Source organism: Spermophilus citellus (genome assembly GCF_964194105.1).
Source record: "Spermophilus citellus genome assembly, chromosome: 3".
Lineage (NCBI taxonomy): Eukaryota > Metazoa > Chordata > Mammalia > Rodentia > Sciuridae > Spermophilus > Spermophilus citellus.
In genome coordinates, this window is record NC_138184.1 from 101,939,003 (window position 1) to 101,961,024 (window position 22,022).

The window sequence follows — 22,022 nt, forward strand, 5'->3', positions numbered from 1 at the left end:
CTGAGTGCTCACAACTGCTTCCTCCTGAGAAGCAGGGAATGGCCTTGGGTAAGATGTTCAGATAATGGTAGTTTGGAGAATATGATGATGTATAAGTAGCAGAACAGGGCAGTGGGTTAGGGGGCCATTACTCCAGGAATGATCACTGACCACAGCAGCAAAGTGCTCAAGGGCCCCACCCCATCTATGAGTCAGAATCAGTGTTTTAGCAAGCTCCCTAGGGAGTGGGTGCACACCGTAAGTTCTGAGGATTGTGCAGCCAGAGTATGTGAGCGTGAACCCCAGCTCTGCTGATTTCCAGCTCTGTGACCTTGGGCCACTGAGCTAAATTCTGAATCAATTATATGATCTTAAATGGGCTTAATGAAAGCAGTAGTGCCACAGGATTGTGGTGAGGGTGAAATGAGTCATCACCTGGCCACGTCTTCTAAACGGTGTCTGTCACAGAGTAGGGTTCTGCAAGTGTGAGATGGTGGTGGTGAGGAGGGGGGTGGTGGTGGTGGTAGTGATGGCACTACTGCTGCTGCTGCTGATGACAATGATGGTGATGATGAGGGCGATGGGCAGAGCACTCCTCTGCTCCCTACCCAGGCCCATCACAGTGATGGTGTTGATGATGGTGAAGCTGGGGGAGATGATGTTGGTGAGAATATGACAATGGTGGCAGTGGTGTTGATGGAGAGGATGGTGGTGTGACTATGATCATGGTGATGATATGACAATGGTGATGGCTGTGGTTATGGTGATGATGGTGATGATGATGGTGTTGGTGGTGATGGTGTGATTATGATGATGGCGGTGATAGGACAATGGTGGTGGCGATGATGGTGCTGATGCAGCAAATACAGTTAAGGCACTGTGAGTCGCAAGGCATAGGAAGGTGCCCTCTGCCAACCTTGAACCCTAATGGAAGAATGAAATCTATTTTGTGGGTCTTAACCATAACGATGAGAGGAGTTGGGCATCCACCAGTATTGCATGGGGAGTGGGATAAGGGCCAAGTGTGGGCATTTGAGCATTGTCCTAAAGTTGTTCTCACAGGCCAGTCACTGACATTCTGTATCTGTCCTTGGGTAGCTGTGCCCATGTCCTTTCAGGGAAGATTAAATTCTACACAGGCTGAGTTTAGGGAGGGGTACCAGAGCAACATGAGGGGCTGGGGACCTTTCTGAAACATTAAGCAGCTATTAAAAAATGAGGTCTAAATAAGTTACTGAGACATCTAGTGTAGGAACCAGATACACTGAGCACACACAGGAACACAGTGAGGCTAATGAGTGATCATCAATATGGACTTTGAGGCCAGTAGCCTGGGTGGAATCCCAGCTCTACCCCTTCCTCTCTGGGTGATCTTGAATGTGTCACTTCACCCCCTTTGACATCAGTTTTCTTGTCTGAAAACTGGATAGAAGAAGAGCACGTGTTCAGAGACGGTTAACAGAATTACTTCTTAATTAGCAAGTACCTAATAAATGCTAATTGTTACTGGCATCCTCACCATCACTATTAGACAAAATGAATAAAAGAAAGATTGCATAAATCTCAGATTCCTCATTAGCAAATGGGTTAATAATGTAGGATTGGTGGTGTTTATTCATTGGATAAGGGGCTGGGGATACAGAATGAAGCAGGTCAGACTTTGTTTTCCACCCAGCCCACATGAGATAGGAGAGTGCGCAAGTAAAGGAGTAAGAGTGGACAGTGACAGTCCCCACAAACAGTCCCTCACTGGTTTCTATTCTTGGATGGTGCGAACATTGGAACACCTACTGTGTGCAGTGCAGGGGGAAGAGGGGTATGTCCTGTATTCCACTCCTCTCCCCAGCCAGACCAAGGTCCTGGGGTCTGCTCAAAGAGAGAAAAGACATTGCTACAGTTCACACCATGCAAAACCCAGTTGGGTGCTGGGTTGGGTTGGTGGCCATGACCTGGTTGTGCCGTTTCTGAGGGCTGAATTTAGATGCTGTTGATGCCGCGTTCCACCAATAAAACCACCTTGGTTTCCTGAACTGTACCCATGCTCCCTGAGGCTGCTTACCACCCCAGCCTTCCTCTGCCCATGAAGGGAACCCTCAGAGACACATGGCTCAGTCCTCTACTTCCTGTCCCAGGAGCCTGCTGACCATCAGCAAACCCTGCAGTTCCTGCGTCCTTCACCACTTTGCTCTCTACCCAGGTCCAAGCCCCAGGACTCCTGGATGCCCTCAGGAGCATTTCCTTGGCCTCTGGGCTTCCTCTGCCTCCTGCTATAGGCGATGTGCTTCAAGCAACCTTAGCAGACCTTCTGGGAGGAGAGCAAGGCCCTCCAGCCCCTGGCCCCAAGCCTTTGCCCTGCTGGTTCTCAGTGTGAGAAGCTCACTCTCCCTTCACCTGCAATCCCTAAAGGTGCACCACAAATACACTCTCCCCTTAGCCTGATCCACATTATTTAGAACACACATCATTGTCTTTGGGGATGAATTGACTTATACATTTCTTGAAAGTCTATCTCCTCAACCAGAATGCAGGATCTATAAATGCAGGGCCTGTGTTTTTGTTCAAGCTGGAATCTGGGCTGATAAATGGGTAAGAAAATGACAAATGCTTGTTGAATGAATGAATGAACTGTCAAAGGGCAAAACTAATGTTCCCCACTAGAGCTGCAACCAGGAGAAATGAGACAGTGTCCAGAGCAATGCCAGCCCACGGTGCCAGACTTAGAATTTCCTTTTGTGTTCCATTCTTTGCTTTTACCTTTAGTAGGAAGCAGCAGAGTCAGACCTTGCTGTTGAATTTGTAGGATGACCGTCGCTGTTTTATGAGGCCAACATATAGCCCTCATTTCCATGTGTTCAGTAATTTATTATGTATAGATCTTATTATGTGTAAGGAAATCCTGAGCCAAATTAGCAAGTTCTGTCTTTCATTTTATGCAATATTAGCAATTTGGAATTTAAGCACTAACTAAAAAAAAAAAAAAAAAAGATCTGAAATTGCCTCTTTGACTTAGGAAGGAACCCAATACATGTGGAAGCAACAGGTTTCCTTTTTCCAATAACTCTCCTCTCCTATAAATCATGCTAATTGTCTCCATGTGCCCACAGCCCGCGGGGAGCTTTGCAATAGCCTTTGAGGAGATTAGTGGTCTCTGATGTTCCTTATGAAATTCAGAAAAGCATCTGGAAGTAATTTAAGTTAAGCAATTAATGATTTTGAGGTTAAATAATACACGACTTAAAAAAAAATAAACACAGGAAACTCTATTAGCCCATGAACCTCTAGGTTTGCACCTCCATTCCTGTGGATTTACCTAACCAACATAAATGACCACATCATCCCTCAGATTTGCTGGATCTGTATTTTGTTTGACTGATTTTTAGAAGACAAATTAAATGAGGTCCCACAGTTAGACTAGCAGAGGGGGAGCTCCCTGTTTCCTAGGTCTACTTCTGCAGGGATGAGAAAGACAGCCTCTGGGATGCTGGGAGGCCTTGGCCCAGTGTGCAGGGCTTTGTTACAAAGCAGAATGGCCACACAGTCAGGTGGGCTTACCAGATTGAAGGTCATCTTCCCTTTTTTTAAAAATTTCCCCTTCATTTTGAGTGGCTACGTATTGTGTTGTGGTGGGTTCAATTTCCTCTTGTTTGTTTATTTGCAGGGTGGAGTCCTTAATCCAGGGACCACATCTGGCTTTGCATAAGAAGAACAATGTTCTGTGCCAAAAGGAAAGTGCCAGTGCAGGGGAGGGGCAGCTGTTGGTTTGCAAGGGAGAGGAGGGGAGGGGAGGCCCCAATCCAGGGCTTTTATTTTTTGTTCCTATTATGGGATAGGAGGGAGAGAGGATGAAACAGATTCCAATCCCTCCGTTAGAAATAATGGGAGATGTTGTATTTCTCCCTGATGGCGGGAGGCTAGGAACATTTAAATGAAAAATATTTATTCTCCAGTGACTTCCAGGCTTAAGAAGAAGAAGAAGAGGAAGAAGAAAATGTGCCTTCCATTTTAGGACCCTATGTCTACTCCACGACTGCTCCCCACTAGCTGGGCACTGATTTGGGCAATTACCAACATAATCCACTTGAAAAATTAAGTCGCTACTCCCCAGGCTTATGAGAACCGACCTTTTGGGCATGGCAGGCTCCCCAAGCTAAAAGAGAAACAATGAAGCATCATAAACTGCAGCTTGGGCCATAGAATCTCCACCGCCCCCCCCCCACACCGCCCCCAGCAGGGAGAGGCTCCAGAACTAGGGGTGCTCCAAAGACCTGGCTCCATCCCTGATTTCTCCCAGTGCGAGACTCATATTCCCTTGAAGCTGAGTTGAGGGACCTTTCTCCTTTATCAATCAAGGACTTCTTTCTTTCATTTCAAAATTCTTTCCTCGAGGGTGGGCGAAACATAACCCAGTCGTCCTTCCTTCTGAGGTTGGTCTGAGCTCACCTAGGGTGAGAGCCAGGAGCCCAGGGCAGGTGGGAACCACCAGGACCTGGATGCTGTAGCTGGTGCAGGACTGGGCCAGGTTTCCAGTCTCAGAACCCATCGCCTTTCGCCCCCAGACACCAGAGAGAGCCATGGTCCCGCCCTCTTGTTGCTTGCACCCTAGTGGAGGGGGAAGCCCCAGGGTCCATAACGCTGCAGAGACTGCTCCAGGGTCCCGCGACCCGCGCGAGGGGAGCTCTGGGAAAACCTGAGAGGACGGAGAACAGGTCAGGAAGCGGTGGCGAGGACAGCTCTTCCAGATCCGTATCCGCAGAGAAACTACTCTTTCAGGACAAGCCTGGGGCACGCGTGTGTGGCAGCGGCAAGCTGGGTTTTGTTTTGTTCCCCCCCCCCCTCCAATAGTTAATAAAAAACACATGCGGCGCGACGTGCGAACCCTACGGCATGAAAGGATATGCAGTGAAATATGAGTCTTTCTTTCGACCCTTCGTCCAGTCCCCTTCCTGAAACTGCTGATGCCTTGTGTTCTCCACGCACCATGCTACACCTACGCGCATCGGTGTCCATCCGAGTTCCTGCCCTGAACGTTGCTAAATAATGCGTCTGGGAGATCCTCCCCGGCATCCGCATGTGACTTTTAAATCCAGATGGCTCCAGATCTCAGAGCTAAAGCGGGGAACGGCTTGAAGTTGACGTTGGGGTGTGACGACCATCGGGCCCCGCAGTGAGCACAGGAGGCGCCGACAGGAGGGTCTAGCTCCATCCTGCGTGCAGGGTGCCTGGGCAGGACACTGCACGAAGGCAAGCGGCTGCGAACACGGTGTTTCGCGGTGCTCGCGTTGCCCCCTGCCCTCGGGGTCTCCTCTCGCTTTCCCCGCCTCCAGGGTCCTCCCCACCCGCAAGCGCACTCCTGGTTCCCGCCCCCCGCCCCTCCATTCATCACGGGTCGCGGGCAGGGTGGGGGTGGGGCCTGGTGGGCGGGGCCTGGGCGGGGTGGCGGGGTGGCGGGGGCGGAGGTGGGCGGGACCGGGGGGCGGGCCCGCCGGGCAGCGGCTGCGGCGGCTGCTGGGGAAAAGTTGTCCCGGCCTGAGTGCCAGCAGCCGCGGAAGCCGGAGCGCCGCGGCGTGGACGCCGAGAAGCAGCCGAAAGGACGCCACGGCTGCCGGGGTGGCCCCGGGCATGGAGCAGCCGGCGGGGGCCGCGGGCGGGCGCTGCGCCCCGGGCTGGCAGCGGGCGGCGTGAGCGGCCGGGAGCAGGATGCGCTCCGAGGGCGCGGCCCCCCGGCCGGCGGCGCCGCTGTGCGGGGCGCTGAGCCTGGTGTTGAGCGCGCTGTTGGGCAAAGGTAAGGCGAGGCGGGAGTCGACGGCATCGGCTATCGCGAAGTTCCACGGGGCCCCGGTGAAGGCCGGACGAGGGGAGCCTAAACATGGGGGTGCAGTGGGGACATTGACAAGGGCGCCGGTCCCACCAGGAGCCCTCCACGGAGCGCCTAGCAGCCCTTTCCCTAGAAGGGTGGATCCAATTGGGCGCCAGGGCTGGGACAAGATAGGTGCAGAAGCTCCAAACCCAGTACCCTAGACCACCCCAGACCCAGTGCTGCCTCCCGGGTGAGGAGGGGGCGTGACGAGGGGGCACTTTCAGCGCGTCCCCCATTCCTAAGTTCCGCGGGGACCAGCCTCCAGCTACAGCAGATACATTGTTGAGCCGGGTTGCTTGAGAGGGGAGCCCAGTCCTTTGAGCCCCTTCCTCCCAGCCGTGCATCCCCAGGTCAGACAGGGGTACTGGGGATCCAGCCCCTCTCTGCAACCCCTCTCCGCAAACGCTGGGTCCCTAGAACCCATGGTGGCTCACCAAAGGACGCGTACGAATCGCGCTGCTCACCTGGACAACAGCTTGGCAGAAACCTGGGACTCTCTCCAGGCACCCCAAATTAGGCCTGGTATGGCTTGGGAGCGCGCATGGGGATGAGTGCACTTCTCACTGGGGCTGGCTCCCCAGTAGCTCTCTCCCTGGAGGGCTTTCACCTCTGTCCCCTCCTCCTTGGGGCGATAGGGATGATGACTGCCACAGGTCTTTGAGATTTGTGCAAGTGAACCAAGGTAGGGCTGCGGAAGGGTTCACAAAAGGTAGCTGTTGCTGTAATCACGCCCATATTATTATATGCATGTGGGGACCATGGTCTGGCAGGGCTGTGAGAGATGGTCCCCAGCCTAGCTGCAGGAGCAGCTGGCCCTGCAGGGACAGCGACTGTGCCCACAGCAACTGAGGGGTCCCGGGGTGCGGGAGTGGGGAGAGGATTCAGTGGACTTCCTGCTGCCCGGGCTCTGTGAGGGTCTGGGGTCCATTTGGTTAGCTGTGGTGTGCATGCACAAGTGTGTCCTGCGCCTTCGCTCAGTGGGTTGGGGCGGGGCCCCAGGCGCTGGCTCTGGGGCTGGGAAGAAGTGCAACCTCAAATCTACCCCATAGCAGAACAGAACTCTCCCTCTCGGGCCAGGCTGGAAATGCATTGGTAGAGACAACTTGCCAATTGATGTTAAAAAGCAGGGTTTGCTTTTCAAAAGTCATTACTCACTGCACTGTCTGAAATTCCAGAGGAAGCTGCTTTCCTGGAGGGGACAATTTCCCAGACCCGCCAACTGGGTGCCTTTGAGTTTTATATGTGGTTCCTTTCCCCAGACTGCCCCAGGTGAACACAGTGGTGCACTTGGAGGGTGTGTGTGTTGTGTGTGTGTGTGTGTGTTTGTGGGGGGGCGGTTTTTTTATTTGCAAGAGCCAACACCCAGAAGCCTGCCCTGAATTCTGCTATTAGCTCGAGATCCCTGTGTTTCTAGGACTCAGTTTCCCCAAATGTAAAGTGGTCATTGGAAATGCCCTTCTCTGCATTTCTCACCAGGGTCTTTGGGATCAAAGGACCTAATGCACAGAAGGTGCTTCCTGGAGGGCTCTGGCTGGCTGGGTTGAGCCAGAGCAGAGCCCTCTTTCCCTTTTCTTCCCTATGTCCTTGAGAGGTCTGAATCAGGTGAGGACTTCATTTGTGTTTTTAAAACAAGTTGTGGGCTTTTCCTATTCAAAGCCTGCATTCTTGGTGTGTGTGTGTGTGTGTGTGTGTGTGTGTGTGTGTATCTGTGTCTTCTACAGGATCTCACTTTTGTTTTGGAGTAGTGATTGCTACCGACATGCACGTAGAGGGGTTAGGAGCAGCTATTTAGTGGGCATACAGAGCCAGGACCAGCAGTGGATGGGGGTGGGGTGATGAACATCAGAAGCCAGGGAAGTCCACCCTATAGCAAAGCCACCTGGTTCTGCCTTGATGTGGTTGGTGGGCTTCTCTGTCCTCGCTGTAGTTTCACAGTGTGTGTGTGCATGGTTTGAGGTCTGCGAGGGTCTGCAGTTCATCTTCTGCGAGGGTCTGCAGTTCATCTTCTGCGAAATGTTTTTGCAGCTCATTTCTCGTGATCAAAAGCAGCCGTTCCATCCATCCTCGCTTCTGATTCCTCCACACTTGCTCCGTAAGAGCAAATGAGCCTTCTTTAAATTTGTGCTATCATAACAACAACAACAACAACAACAACATCAACCACCCTCTAAGTCTTTCTTTGTGAGGATCTACTTGCTTATTTCTGGAATCCTTGAGACCCACTGGTCAATGTTTAATACCAACTTATGTTTATTTTCAACTATGAATTAAGAAGCTTTGCAATTTGTCAGGGCTCAGAAAATACATACTGGTTCTTAGAAGTTTCCATAATTAGGACAGTTTTGAAAGAAAGGAATCTCTTCTTAAGATTTAAGACGAGTGAGTTGAGGCAAAGTATCTTTGAGCTGGGGGGTTTGATACCTGGGGCCCTAAAAAGCAGGTGGAAGGGCAGGTGGCCTGGGGGTACTCAGAAGCTCGTGAAGGTGGCTGGTCACCTGTGAGGCACTGTCAATGTTATACAGGACCACAGTCTGTTTTCTGAAATCCGGGGACTAAAAATGTTTCAAGAGCTAGGATTATGGAAGTCTTTGAATGGCAAGATACAGAGTAGAGACCAGGTTGCACATTCCTAGCAGATGCCTTCCTGTGCTTGGCTCGCAGTGGTGCCCTTCTGTGGTGCCCATGGGTAAGCTGCAGGAAACACGAGTCTCTGTCACAGATGGGGGCGAAGACCCCGCAGAGCTGAGCTGCACTTTGGAGCTGGCCATCCAGGGACTTAAACACCCACTGCCAGCCAGACCCTTGCTTCGTCAGCACTTTGGGAATTGGGGGTTTCTGAAAAGGGATTTGGTACCTGTTGCAGATGTGAGAAGGACAAGGAGGTCGCTGGGGTGGGAGGTCCTCCTCAGCTTGCCCAGGGTCCCACTGGCACCAGGGAACGAGCTCACCTTGCCCTGCCCACGCTTGATGTGTGCACAGGACATCAAGCATGGAGGCTCACGTTTTCACCCTTCAATCCCATCCCATCCCTCATGGTGGAACTCCTGTGGCGTTCCAGCTTCCTGGAGCTTATTTTGTCTTCTTGGAAGCCATTCTGATTAACCATCAGGCTCTGGTGGGTGCCAGATCTCTCCTCTAATCCGCATCCTTGACTAATGCTCCCAGGTCCCACAGCCTGCAGACAAATTCCATTTTGCCCACATAATATTTGCAAATACCAAAATAGGCTCCTGACATTTGAAAACAGGGGAAGTCACATATACAAATCAGGATTTCCACCATATATACATCTATCAAGGCATCTTGTTGCACTCCGTAACTACTTGCAATTTTATGTATCAATAGAAAAGATTGCATTCTTACTTCACTAGAAGTTGCATGCAAAAATGCTATCAGATACTCTTTTGGCTTCTGCCAAGGTGGTCACATAAATGATCTTATTGATCCTGAAAAAACAATAATCAATTCCAGCTTCCCTTGAAAGTGCACGTACCCTGCTATCACCAGGCACAAGTTCCCATGTGGCTGCTTTGCACCCGTGTGAGCAGGTATGTCCCTCTCTGAAGGTGCTTATGCACGCTTCTCTTCCCCCACTCACCTGCCTGGTCCTCATGGCCCACTGTACACTTGATCACCAGGGTGACCAGAGTCAGGCAGGGAAGAGCCTAAACTCTCTAGTTAGCGCCGGCAACAGCGTAAGTGGAAAAGAAAGCCTCTGGGTATTAGATGTTGCACACATCTGCAGGCCTGAAGAGCAAGGTTAATAAAAATGAGTCCTTGCTGTATTAATTGGAGTAAAGGGGAGTATTACTGAATTAATGGAATAAAGGAATGGCTGATTGACAGACATTTTTACAACCATCTACTTTGTTTAAAAGCTGGGTTTATTAAGGTGTGACTGCATAGGGTGAAATTCACCCTTTCAAGTGAGTTTTGACAAATGTACCATCCTTGTGCATTGTACAGAGTGTAAATGTGGCACAATGGAGGTATAACACTTTTCCATCAGCTTCAGAAGCTCCTCTGCCCCTGGGTAGTCACCTCCCTCCTCCATTCCAGCCTCCAGCAACCCCCCCATCTGAATTGCCCCTGGATTTTGGCCTTTTCCTTCAAGCCAAAAAAGGGATGGTGCAGTAAACGTGCTGTGAACATTCACAAACATGTTTTTAACATCAATGTGTTTTCATTTCTCTTGGAATTTCTAGGCAGTTTAGTGATTCCACTGCAAACTCATTTTAAAATGTGGTTTGAAGGTTTTTCATTATTTCTAGGCTGTGGATAAATGTCACAGCTGTTTTGTATCTTCATCAGCACTTGATATTATCATTTTGTTTTGTTTGATTTTGGTAGATGGGCAGCGGGTATTTTGTTGAGATTTTTAACTTTACTCCTGACAGTGGTGAATATTCTTATTTGTGTTTAATTGTTCTTCTTATTATTGGTGAAATGTGTTTTTCAAACATTCTGCCCATATTTTATTGGTTGTTTATTTTCTTATTATTGACCTTTGAGGGTACTTTGTATATTATGGCTGCAAGCTCTTTATCAGGTTTTGTTTTACAGACATTTTCTCCCATAGCATCTTTGGAGGAGCATAGATTTTAAATTTTAATGAATCTAGTTGATTGATCTTTTCTCTTAATGATTGTGTTTTAGGTGTCCCATCTAAGCAGTCTTTGCCTGACTCAAGGTCAAAAGGATTCTATATATTCCAATTGATATGTTTGTTCTCTTAGTTCCTGAGAATGCTCATATCTCTGAGTTGTGGCTTTGTCTATTTAAATTTTATTCTGCCAACTTTTGCTTTGATTATTTTGAAGCACTGTACCCTCTGCATTATTATGTCCTTTGGTTGAATCACATCCATTAGTATAACGTAATGCCTCTCTTTATTCTTGGACATATTGCTTGCTCTGAAGTCCATTTCAGATATTAATGTGGCCACCTCAGCTTTCTTTCGAGTAGCGTTCATGTTCCATTTTTTTTGTTTAGCATCGACCTTTGCAGAGAGCACACAGTCCCAACCGAAACCCATTCACTTGTTCCTTCAGTCTGACAGTCTTTGTCTTTTAATCATTGTGTTTAGACCATTTATATTTAATGTGATTATCCATAGATTTACATTAAGAGCCAACATTTTGCTCATGGGTTTCTTCATGTCCCATCTGTTCTGTATTTTTTGCCCCTCCTTCTTCTGCTTGATTTTAGATTAAGTGTTTTTGCGATTCCATTCCATTTTATCTCCATGATTGGCTCATTACTTAGAGTTCTTTTTAAGTTTTAGTCATTGCCCTAAGGTTTACAAAGTGCATATTTAATTAATCAAAGCTTATATTTGAGTTATGTTATATACAGGAACCTTGAAAGCGTATATTCCCAGGGCTTTTTCCTGTTCATGTGATTCTTTTTCAAGCACACACCCTCTTACACCATAGGTGCGGCTACAAGAATTGTCAATTAGAGATTATTTGTGCATAATTATAAAAAATGAAAATCACACTTACTTGGCTTGCACTTGTTTCTGAGAGGGCACTTCTGATATCCTTGGAATCATTTTCCCTGCAGGATTTTATTCTCTCTTCTACCTGCATAGTGTACCCTAGGGTTTGAGAAGTTGCTGCTTTCAAGGAGAGAAAACAGGTGATGTCCACCCCAGCCATCAGGGGAGTTAGCAAAGTCTCCGAGACAATGAGTTCCAGCTACTCTCCAATGGGGTGATTTCTCCTCTTCTGCACTATGCACACATTCTTTAATTAATGATCTTCATATAGGTGTGTTCGGACCGTCACACTTGCAGATGGCTGGCTTCCTAGAGCTGTCCCAAGGCTCTGTGTAGAAGATCCTCTCTTCTCTCTGTGAAACACTTCTTTCTTTCTCAGCAAACTTTGTGCGCTCAGCAGTGGGGTGAGGGTTTGCTCATGAACGAATGGGGTGGGGGGACCACAGTCTGTGTCAGAGAAGCAGAGACTTCATTTTGAGTCTCTGTTCTGCCGGTTCCTGGGTGAGTTGGTCAGAAGTCTTTGGTTGTTAGCAGCCAAAACGTCAGAGGGCCACCTAGGAAGGAAGTCCTCAGGGATGGGGATCTCACCATAACACTGCAGGCTGGAGGGCCAGGTTTCCTGAGAGGAGAGCCTGCCTGCTCGGGGTCGCTGATGCCTGCCTTCTGCAGGGCACCCTGACTGATATGGGGCTTCAGTCATTTTATTCACTTTTATGCTCAGTTTGTAGATTCCAGAGAGAAGGAAGCTCACAACCTTGCTGAACCTTAGAAGCATCTGGAGAATTAAAAAAATAAAAATAAAAAAACACCAATCCTCAGACCTGCCCCAACATGGTTGAGTGGGGATCTTGGTAGCAGAGCAAGGAGTAGGTGAGGGGAGGGTGGATCACTTTTGATCCTTTTAAAGATCTGTGAGTGCTTCTAAGGTACAGTCAGAGGTGTGACCAGGTCACATAGGTCCTCCTCTGTCTAGAAGAGGCAGCCTGATGGACAGTCCCCCACATTTCCTATCCAAGGGGAAAGAGAAGTCCTCCGAGGAAAGAGGAGAAGTGCTCTTACCTAAGAGGCTGGGTGGTCGCTGAAGGCAAAGCCCAGGACGCCCTTCCCGCTGCCCCAGGCCTGCTGGACAGTGGGGACCGTGGTGGGGGGCATCTCTGCTGAGCCCCAGGTGCCCTTCGGTCGGGTGAGGCAGCTCACAGTGAACGGGTGGGCTCGCGCTCCTGGTGCAGTGTGTGGGTTTTCCAGGGCTGTGGCGCCTGGCAGGGACCACATCAGGGCAGCTGCATGCAACAGCGAGGCCCAGGCTCCAGACGTGGCAGGCCCTGTGTCTCCCAGGGGGATCCGCACTGCCTCCTCCAGCTCCGGGGCTCCAGGGGCCTTTGGCGTCTGGCTGCATCTCCCCAGCTGGTCTTCTCCACATGTCACTCCCCTCTGACTTAAAAGGACACCTGTCATTGGATGTGAGGCCCCCTCTCCTCCAGATGGTCCTTCTGAGATCCCAACTTAATAATACCTGCCAGGACCTGCTGTCTCAGTAAGATGCATCCACAGGTTCAGAGAGGATGTGCCAGGGCCCTTTCCAACAAGTGCACACAGTAGGACTCGGCAGGTAAAGAAGAGCACACCATCAGCACAGTGAGGCCGCAGATGTTTACAGCTAACCAACATCACCAACTAAGTCAACAGCGCGCTGGGCTAGGCCAGAACAGCGGACGCTGGGTCGGTGCAAGGTGGTCAGTGCAGGCCCACGCAGAGCCCGGGAATCTCTTCTGCTGCCGCAGCGGGCAATGCTGGGCCTGGCCTTGAGGCGGTGCTCTGGACACTGTCCCCAACGCCCCTCCCCTGGGCTCCCAGAGCCACCCCAACACCAGGCAGCTCTGAGTCTCTTGGGGTAGCTCTCTTTGTCCAGTTCTGCATCTTTCTTGCATCTTTCTTGCTCAGCTGGTCGCTGTGGCTTCACTGTGGTTTGTTTCCTGCTGCTCCCCCACCGTCCCAGACGCTGTAGAAATGTGGATGCTACCCCACCCACTTGGGCACATGGAGAATCACTAGCAAATGTTTGAGGCACCAGGGATTCTTGCATTCACAAAATAAAGGGACTTTAAGGACGCTTTACCCCCTTCACGACATGCGCACGCGCACACAGGCCCATACACAAAGTTAACAGTTTCTGGTTTTATCATGAAGTTGCTGCTTAGGGATGATTTCAAGAACAAACAAACAAAATAGCAAAAACAAAAACCTCACAGTGTAACAAAGAAACAAAACCCAGAAGTCTCATGCCCTGTAAACTGGATCAGCACTGCCAATGGGGTTTTGTTTCCACTGGAAACAGTGAGGTTGTGTTTGAGGCACTGTGAACAGCTTTCCCCCTCCTTGCCTAATAGAAATGTTCTTGGAAGGTACACCAAATTTAGTCTTTTAGTCCTGAGTCCTTTAGTTGAAAATGCCAAAAGAACCTACTTTAAGCAAACCAAATCAAAGCCAAAATGAAAAACTAAATGTTTTAGCATGGCGTAACTGAGACATCCATGTGGGCTTCAGGCATAGTTGGATCCAGGAATCATGCAATGTCACTGGATGATCTTACTCTCCTCTTTCAGCTTCTCTGTCCTCTGTTCTGGCTTCATTTTGAGGTCTTCATCAGTATCACCAGCAGCTGGCCCCAATCTTACATTCTTTCCATGCAGCATATACAACCAAAAGAAAACAACATCCCAAATGAATGTAGAAGTTGCACAGTTGAATCTCCTGGCACTCCATAGTGGCCCAACTGTGACCACAGGCAATGAGACTATCTGCTTGGCCAGATCTTGGACACACCAATCCTGGGAACCTGTGGGTGAGGTCATCTCCAGCCCAGCCACGGGGGCAGAGGATACAAAGGACACTGATGTCCAGGGATAAATGGGCGCTGTGGACAGAAGGCAACAGAGGCAGGACCAGCGAAACCAGATCCCCCAATAAAGGAGCACAGCCCAGGGAGCCAGAGGTGCTGCTCGGCCGCTTCTCGCAGGCCCAGGGGAGCCAGCTCCCTTCTCCTGCATCTCCACCTTGGCGCTGCGTCCTCCCAGCTGCTCACATCCAGGAGGGCCTCGCCTGCTCTCTGCCCGCTTTGCCCTGGGTTCCTGCGCTGGCCCTCAATCTCTCCTCCATGGCGACTGTGGCCCAGGCCCTGTGGCAGTCCTCCCTCCTCAGGCCCCTCTGAGCCTTCACCGCAGGCTGCGCTGGGCTCCAGGCCTTCCCCCTGCCCGGGCTGCACACAGAGGCCGCCCGATTGCGAGGGAACGTGATCCTGGGCTGTCTCCATGTGGGGTTCTTCTGCAGCCACAGAAGTGGCTCCATTGATTGCTCTCATGTCCTGTCCACCAGATACCCTTCCCAGCAGGGCTCTGCCATTCCTCTGGCCAGTTGCTGCCCTGGTGGTGGCCTGCCCCCCATACTGTGGCTGGGCCTTGTCCCCTGGATCAGACCAAAGGACTGAGCTTCCCCAGAGGCAGGAAGGGACACCTGTCCTCCAGCCGGCCACTCCCCTGCAGTGAGGACTGACTAGCCTCCTCCTCATATTGGTCTGTTCCTGGAGACCCTGCTAGTAGAGGCCCTATGAGCTCAGTCAGAGGCAGGAGGCCTCTGGTTCTCCAGCAGGCACACCCCTGCCCGGCATTCCTGCTGGTGCTTTTACTAGCCTCTACTGATGGGCAGAGCTGGCCCTCACTTTGTTCTGAAAGCTAAGGTGGAGACCAGAACTGCCCACCCCCTCTGCAGAGGGCAGCTGCAGGCTGGCTTCGGGGCCCCTGACCGACTTCCCATTCAGGTGCTCAGCTCACGATGTCCTCTGCTGGACCTTCCTGAGGGTACAAATGTGGAGGGCACAGAGCCGTGAGCGAAGTGCCAGTGCTGCCTGTTGTCTGACCACTCAGGCCCCCCTGACTGCACCAGCCAGAGGAGACATCTTCACGTTGCTGACTCGGTTTCTGTGGGGTCACTCTCTCCTCTGTCCCTCTCTGAAATGCAGGAGGGTTCATTCTTGGGGATCATGGGTCCCCAATACCAGCCACAGGAAAGACCTAACTCCACGTAACTAGTAGAAGACACCCTTGAGTAGGACCTCCTAATATTGAATGTAAGAATTGCTGAGATCATAGACCCTAGGTGCCTAATAGGTCCAAGGACTGTTGGGGATAATGAAGAGGGACTCAGTGAGGCTGCAGGCAGGGCTTGATCAGGACCTTGGACTTGTTTCCAGCATTCACTTGGCCTGGCTTCATTTTTAGGTCCCATGTGGTGATGCCTGGTGTCAAGGTTCCAGGTTCACAGTCTTGAGGGTCAAATGCCCTTTCCCATCATCCCAGGAAAGGGGAGACTCCTGTACCAGCTTTGCCTGGTTCACATGCCCACATTGGAACTGCTTGACCTGGTCAGTATAGGACAGTGTGCTCTGAGTCTCCCCTGGGCTGTGTGTGAGGTGCAGAGGGTCACTGGGTGATGTCCTATGGGGCTCTGCCTGAGATGCTGACCATTCCCGCGTCTCCATGTTGAAGAGCGTGAGCAAGGCAGGGGACAGAGGGGCCATTGGGACAGGCAGCATCTCTGCTCCTCAGAGATGCGCCTGAGCTAGTGTGCGCAGCAAGGCTGCGTGGGGAGGGTGTCCACTGGAGCTGGTGTCCTACTTGCCTGGACCAGGAGTGTCAAACGGTGTTTATCACTCGCCTGTCAACCCAATAGAGGCAAATCCAGAAAGAGGCAAGAGGTGGGACTGTGTCACCAGGGCAGAGACATGAGGTCCACATGAGGCTGGTCCAGTGGGGCTGGTTCCAGCAGGGAGGAGAGAACCAGGTGTGGCCTCCCTGGGGCCGGAGCCACTTGAACTCCTGCTCCACTGGGCAGACGGGGGCTCTTCCCACTGACCCTCAGCCTTTGGATCTGTACCTAGGCTGGAAAACTGCCCTGTGGAGACTGAAAAGGGCCCCTGAGCAGGGTCCACCTGCACCCCTCCCCTCTGGACACCACCGCATCCTTTGCCGTGCTTGCTCCTGGCAGGCTGGTCCCCACCTGCTGGTTCCTGTGCCCCATCGATTCCCCTTGGTGGAGCCCAGTGGGGGCTGGGGCAGGAGAAGAGAGAGCCGGATACTTGTTCTCTGCCTGTTTGCCTCTGTTGTGTGTCTCCAACTGGGGACTCCTGTGCAAGTTTCCAGCTCTCACAAGGGACAGCAACACTGTGTCCCTCTTCCGTCTTCTGATGACGGTGCTGTCCCCTCCTTCATGTCCTTGGATATACAGCATGGCGTTTTATTTTCTCCATAAGCCGTCCCATCAATAGAGGGACTTGAATCATTGCACTGGGTTCTCTTTCCTCCTGAGAGTGACTCAATGCAGATAAACGTCCCCTGCACACCATGGGTGACAGTTGACTATTTGTGGTTGTTTTTATGTTGAAACAAATTCAAACATACTAAAAGGTTTCAAGAAAAAGGGCCTCGAATTTTTGTCCTGGACAACTTTGGGACCTGGACCCTGTTGGAAACCCAGGCTTGTCACTCTGTAACCTTGACCCTGTTGGAGACCCAGGCTGATTATTTGGGATCTTGACAGTTTTGGAGACCCAGGCTGGTCATTTGGGACCTTGACCCTATTGGAGGCCCAGGCTGGTCATTTGGGAAACCTTGACCCTATTGGAGGCCCAGGCTGGTCATTTGGGACCTTGATGCTGTTGGAGACCCAGGCTGGTCATGCTGGACCATGACATTGTGAGATGCAGGATGCTCATTCAAGGACCTTGACCTTGCTGGAGACCCAGGCTGGTCATTTGGGACCTGGATCCTGTTGGAGGCCCAGGCTGGTCATTTGGGACCTGGACCCTGTTGGAGGCCCAGGCTGGTTCTTTCACAGGCCTCTGTCCATTTGGGTGTGTCCATTGTAGCCTGGAGAGCAAATGCAGGAGCCCCAGCTGTGGCATTCCATCCCGTCTGCATCTTAACAGGGTGCACAGAATTTAATGTGTCACCACACTGAGGAGGTTCTCTTTGATCACTTGATGAAGGAGGTGACTGCCAGGTTTCCTGCTGCGAGGTGCTCTCATTCCCTCTGGAATCTTAATGCATATTTTTGTGAAAATATGCTTAGGGACAACGTGAGTGTCCTCTCCCTAGTGAGAGTTTTCAGACTTCACTTGCGAGTCTGCGACAGGATGGGCTCCTGGACTTGCACGACTCTCTCTGGGTTATGTTTCATTGCCATTATTGTTTATTTTGGTCCTTGAAATATCCCAAATTTGGCCACTGGGAGCCATTGCATGACAGCTTCTATGTGATTTGGACATGTCCTCGTTAATCTTTAAGCAGTGCCCTACTTTCTGGGTAGAAGATCTTCCAGGCTTGCCTGTCCCCGTCCAGGGAGCAGCTTGCTTCCTCTTGGTGAGGAGGGGATGGTCTGCGGAACCCAGGGCCTGGAACGTGGGTGGTTTCATCCTGGTCAGGTGCTCAAAACATCTTTGTAAACTCTTTCCTCGGAAAAACAATACAAAGAATCCCATAGACTTTCCCCAAGAGTCCCCCGAACCATCCTGGATGGTGTCTGTGCTGACGTTTTCTCATCACCCACCCCTGCTGTGTCTGTTTCTCCCCACGTGTGTGGGTTTCCTGAGCTGCTTCTGTGTAAGTTGTACACTTCACCTCTTGAGTGTGTGTTTCCTAAAACAAGGGCCCTTCCTTGCCTAACCACACTGCAAAGCTCAAAATCGACAAAGTGGCACTGCTGCGGTCTCATGGCTCCTCTTGAACTTCCTTCAGAGGTTGCCTGTTTCCTGCTAAAGTCGCTGACGGCCAACGCCAACAAGGCTGCTCTAAGGGCCAGGCTCTGGTGTGGGGTCTCTGTGTTTTGCTGCGAGGTCTCTTTTGTGTCCTTGGCACCCTGGCGTGTTGGGAGAGTGCAGGCCACATCTTCAGGTGGAATGTCCCTCCATTCAACCCACATTCTTTTAGAAATAGTAGTTGTACCCAGTTCACACTCCTGACACCGAGCTCTGATTCGCATGGCTGTCTGGGCACCCTTAGTGTCACTGATGTCCCCAGTCACCCTGCAGGATCCTCTTGTCCTTAAGGCCCCAGAGGCCTGCTTGTAGGAAGCCCCATCCCTCTTCTCTCCCCAGCTTTCTCTCGCAGTGTCCCGTCCAGGCGTGCTCTGGTTCCTCTTGCTCGTTGCACGTTCTGTTCCTGAGGGTCACCCTGAGATGTGCCTGGGGCACAGCCAGCCCTGTGCTCCCAGCTCCCCCCGGCACAACAGAGATCAGAGGGGAACTTCCACAGGATGTTCCCAAAGGCCAGGGATGATGGAGGCCTCCTCATTGCTGTGGACATGTCCTTCTTACACACTGGCACGCCTGTCCCTCTTGAGTCTCTGAGGTGTGGAGTGCCCAGGTCAGGAAAGTCCCTTTCACACCTGTCCCTTCTTTCCATGAGAGTTGGGGGAAACACACGATCTTGCATCCCCTTCCCTGGCACACCGCAGGTACACAGACACACACACACACACACACACACACACACACACACAAGCTATCACTTGTGCACTCATGTTCACACCTGCACACACTTGTACACACACATGCACATGTACGGGCGCCTGAGGGCACAACTCCAGGACTAGCCATTCATTTTGGGGCATAAGTGAATTGAAATGCAGATTTAGGAATTTTTTAGAAGTCCCTAACCCCCAAGAGTGTGGTCCTTTCCAGACTCCTATTTCTGTGACTAAGAAAAACAGGGACTGTTTCCCTTTAGGATAATGGCGACTTCACAGTTGTCTCCGGAAATGTCAGGTAGTGGGCTGTAGGGCTTTAGCCCAAGACAGGAGCACATCCCTGCCCTGCATTTGGAGACTGTTCTGAAAGAAAAGAAGTATACCCAAGAGGTGGGTTGAAAGTCTCCATCTTCAAAGCCAGAAAATTGCTGCTAACTCTTCAATCAGCGTTTCTAACGTGCAGTCTGCCCCGTGTGAGTCTCAGTGGTTTTTGTCATGTATTAGTGTCACCTGCACTTCCACGGACTTAATAATTTGGCTTTTCTCGATTTCGAATCTTCTCTTTTAATCTGAGCTTTGCCCTAAGCAACCATTTCCATGAAAATCACTGTTTTACATACTAATTGCATTTCCCCCAAACATTAAGATAAATACATAACCGATAACGTGTTTAAAGGTCCTCTTGTGTTTACCCTAAATTATCTCATATTGCGCACTTGGGCAGACCCTGGCCTCGGGCCCAGGTGCAGCTGGGACTGGCAGATCTGATATGGGCCCTTTCTTCTCTGTGATTTGAATCTCCTGACGGCAAGCTCTGTCATAGCTTTGAAAAGTACTCCTAGGAGAGATTGGGAAATGGTTTCCTGAAATTCTGAGAGGGTAGGACCAGGAGTGCAGCTCAGGGAAGAGCACTTCACTAGCATAACTAGGACCCTGGGCTCATCACCCACACCATTTATGCACAGTTATGCTATATATAGTTCTGAAAGAGAGACACATAGGGCCATCCTTTGCAACCATAGAACGCTTGCTAGCAGGACAGTGAGAATGACGGTAGTGTCATCACATGGGGACCTCAGCAAGGGAGCTGCAGTCTGGGCAGCCTCCTTAATCAGGGATCCAGATGCTCCTGGGCTCTAGTCAATCATCAGTATTAAGTTGGCATTTTCCAACTGTAAACTTCAGTGCCCTTTTTGAATAATATTTTTAAAAAATCCAGAGACTTTTCTCTGCTCCTGCTCCCAGAGTGGGGTATCCAGGTCCTCAAGGACCATGTTCTGTCTTCTGTGAGCCAAAAGGACAACAAATATAGGATCTCTGCCTTCTGGATTTCATTTAACGTAAAAACATAAGGTTTCCCAATTTCTGAATAGAAAATATGGATTGTGCATTTTAATGTGAGACGTACCTGAGAATCCAGATGCGCACACACCCATCTCTAAGTGAGAATTACCCTCAGGAGGGAAGCTGACCTGATCTCCCACACAGAAGCCCCGAGTAGAGCCTGCAATGGGTGAGAGCGCCGCCCTCCTGGTGAAGTGAAGGATGGCAGCTTGTCACAGTCAGGAAACCTGTGCAAGAGGGAGCTGGGAATTCTTGATGGGATCTTTCTAAGACCCAAGCCTGCCCCAGGGAGGAGATTTTGGATACTGAGAGTCCATCCAGGGAAAAGGAAATGCATAGTGATGGGAGAAGCCTCGCATGGTCATGCCACTGAGGAGGAACTCTGGTAGCCTGCCTCTCCATACTCTGTAGTTCCGGGTGTCTGTCTCACCCACAAGATGCCAGCAGCTCCTGCCCAGCTGTGACAGCCAGGTGCTGCTTTCCTAAGTGGGCAACGGCTGAGGAGGAGGCTTTGAGCTGCTCACAGCTGCTGTGTGAGGGCGTCAGGTCTTCTGCAGGAGGAAGGAGCTGAGCGGTGGGAAGGCACTCGACGGGGTGGAGGGGAAGCCTGATGGACTGTGAGTCCTGGGATACTTCCTGTGCCCGGGCCTTGTGCTCCTGAGGTCCTGATTCTCTACTCCACACCTGTGCTGGCCGATGGCCTGTCTGCCCTCCATCTATCCTTGTTCTTGCCTGCTCACCCTGGCTTGCAGGGGCCCACTGACTCCTGGACCCCTGAGTCCATTACGAGCCAGTGGCTGTGGTCCCCACAGTAGCCAGTCTCTGGGCTCCTTGCACACGCTATGTTAAAGCTTTCAGCAGAGCCTGGCCAACCCCTCGTGTCCGTACACTCCATGGGCATCACTGCAGTGTGTTAAGCACAGTGGACTTGGCTTTCTGCTTATTGTAGTTAAAAGAACTCTGACCAAAAAGGTTGCAAGAAACACGCGTAGACCAAGAACCGTGAACACAGAACCCGTGTCCACCCACTTGCTGCTGTGAAAGACAGCTGGACCAGCCTTCCCACCCTGTGCCTGTGTCTGTGTCAGATCACAGGAGATTGACATTCCTGCTGCCTGCTTCATAGAGAGGTATGGGACTGGCAGTGTTCCCTGGGGTTTGAGTTGGCAGTGGGTGGGCACAGGTTTTATCTCCAATGTCACATTGAAACCCTAGTACCTGGGACAGTGCAGGCATACAGTAGGCTCTCTGTGAATGTCCCTTAGCAAATACTAAGAACCATGGATCATGATGCAGTTAAGCCCACTCAGCGGATGGCTACCAGTGTTTCTTTGCAGAAATAAAATAAAGTTGCGACTTTTTTCTTACTACATTTCACATGTAGGTCCCCATGTTCTGTGTGAGTGGGTGCAGTTTTCCCTGTAAGTTCATTTCTTTCAATAGACCTTGATTTTAAAAGGTTTGGAGGCCAACATGCAAGATTATAGAGCAGCTTTTGTAAACAGAAAGGGCTTGTGTAAATTTGACTCCTGGATTGTTCTCGGTGAGCAGAGAGGATCTTGTCTAAACCCCAGGTCCATGCCATCTCTCTGGTCGCAGGTCTCTTGGGGTAAACCCTACACTTTTTCTTTGTAGCCACTGCAAATAACTTTAATTCCCTAATCTCCAAGGGCTGTTTCATGTGGAAATCATTGTTTGTTCACAAGCTTAGGAAGTTATTAAATAAAATTTGATGATGATTCGTGGGGTAGATAAATGCAAAATCTTGTCTTTAATGTAAAACATAACCCCCCATCCTGATCTTTTGATTAATTCTACAGCAGC

At 50.7% G+C, this 22,022-nt stretch overlaps 1 protein-coding gene across 1 annotated transcript in view; it reads left to right on the plus strand.

The window, feature by feature from the left end:
• Nucleotides 1-5,519: 5,519 nt before the first annotated feature.
• Nucleotides 5,520-22,022, plus strand: part of TMEM132C (transmembrane protein 132C) — a gene marked incomplete at its 3' end in the record, with an annotated part of 269,362 nt that continues 252,859 nt past the window's right edge. The window contains exon 1 of the mRNA XM_081286496.1: nt 5,520-5,761. Coding sequence (XP_081142622.1) covers nt 5,677-5,761 — 85 coding nt within the window. The 5' untranslated portion in view covers nt 5,520-5,676. The remainder of the gene's footprint in view (nt 5,762-22,022) is intronic.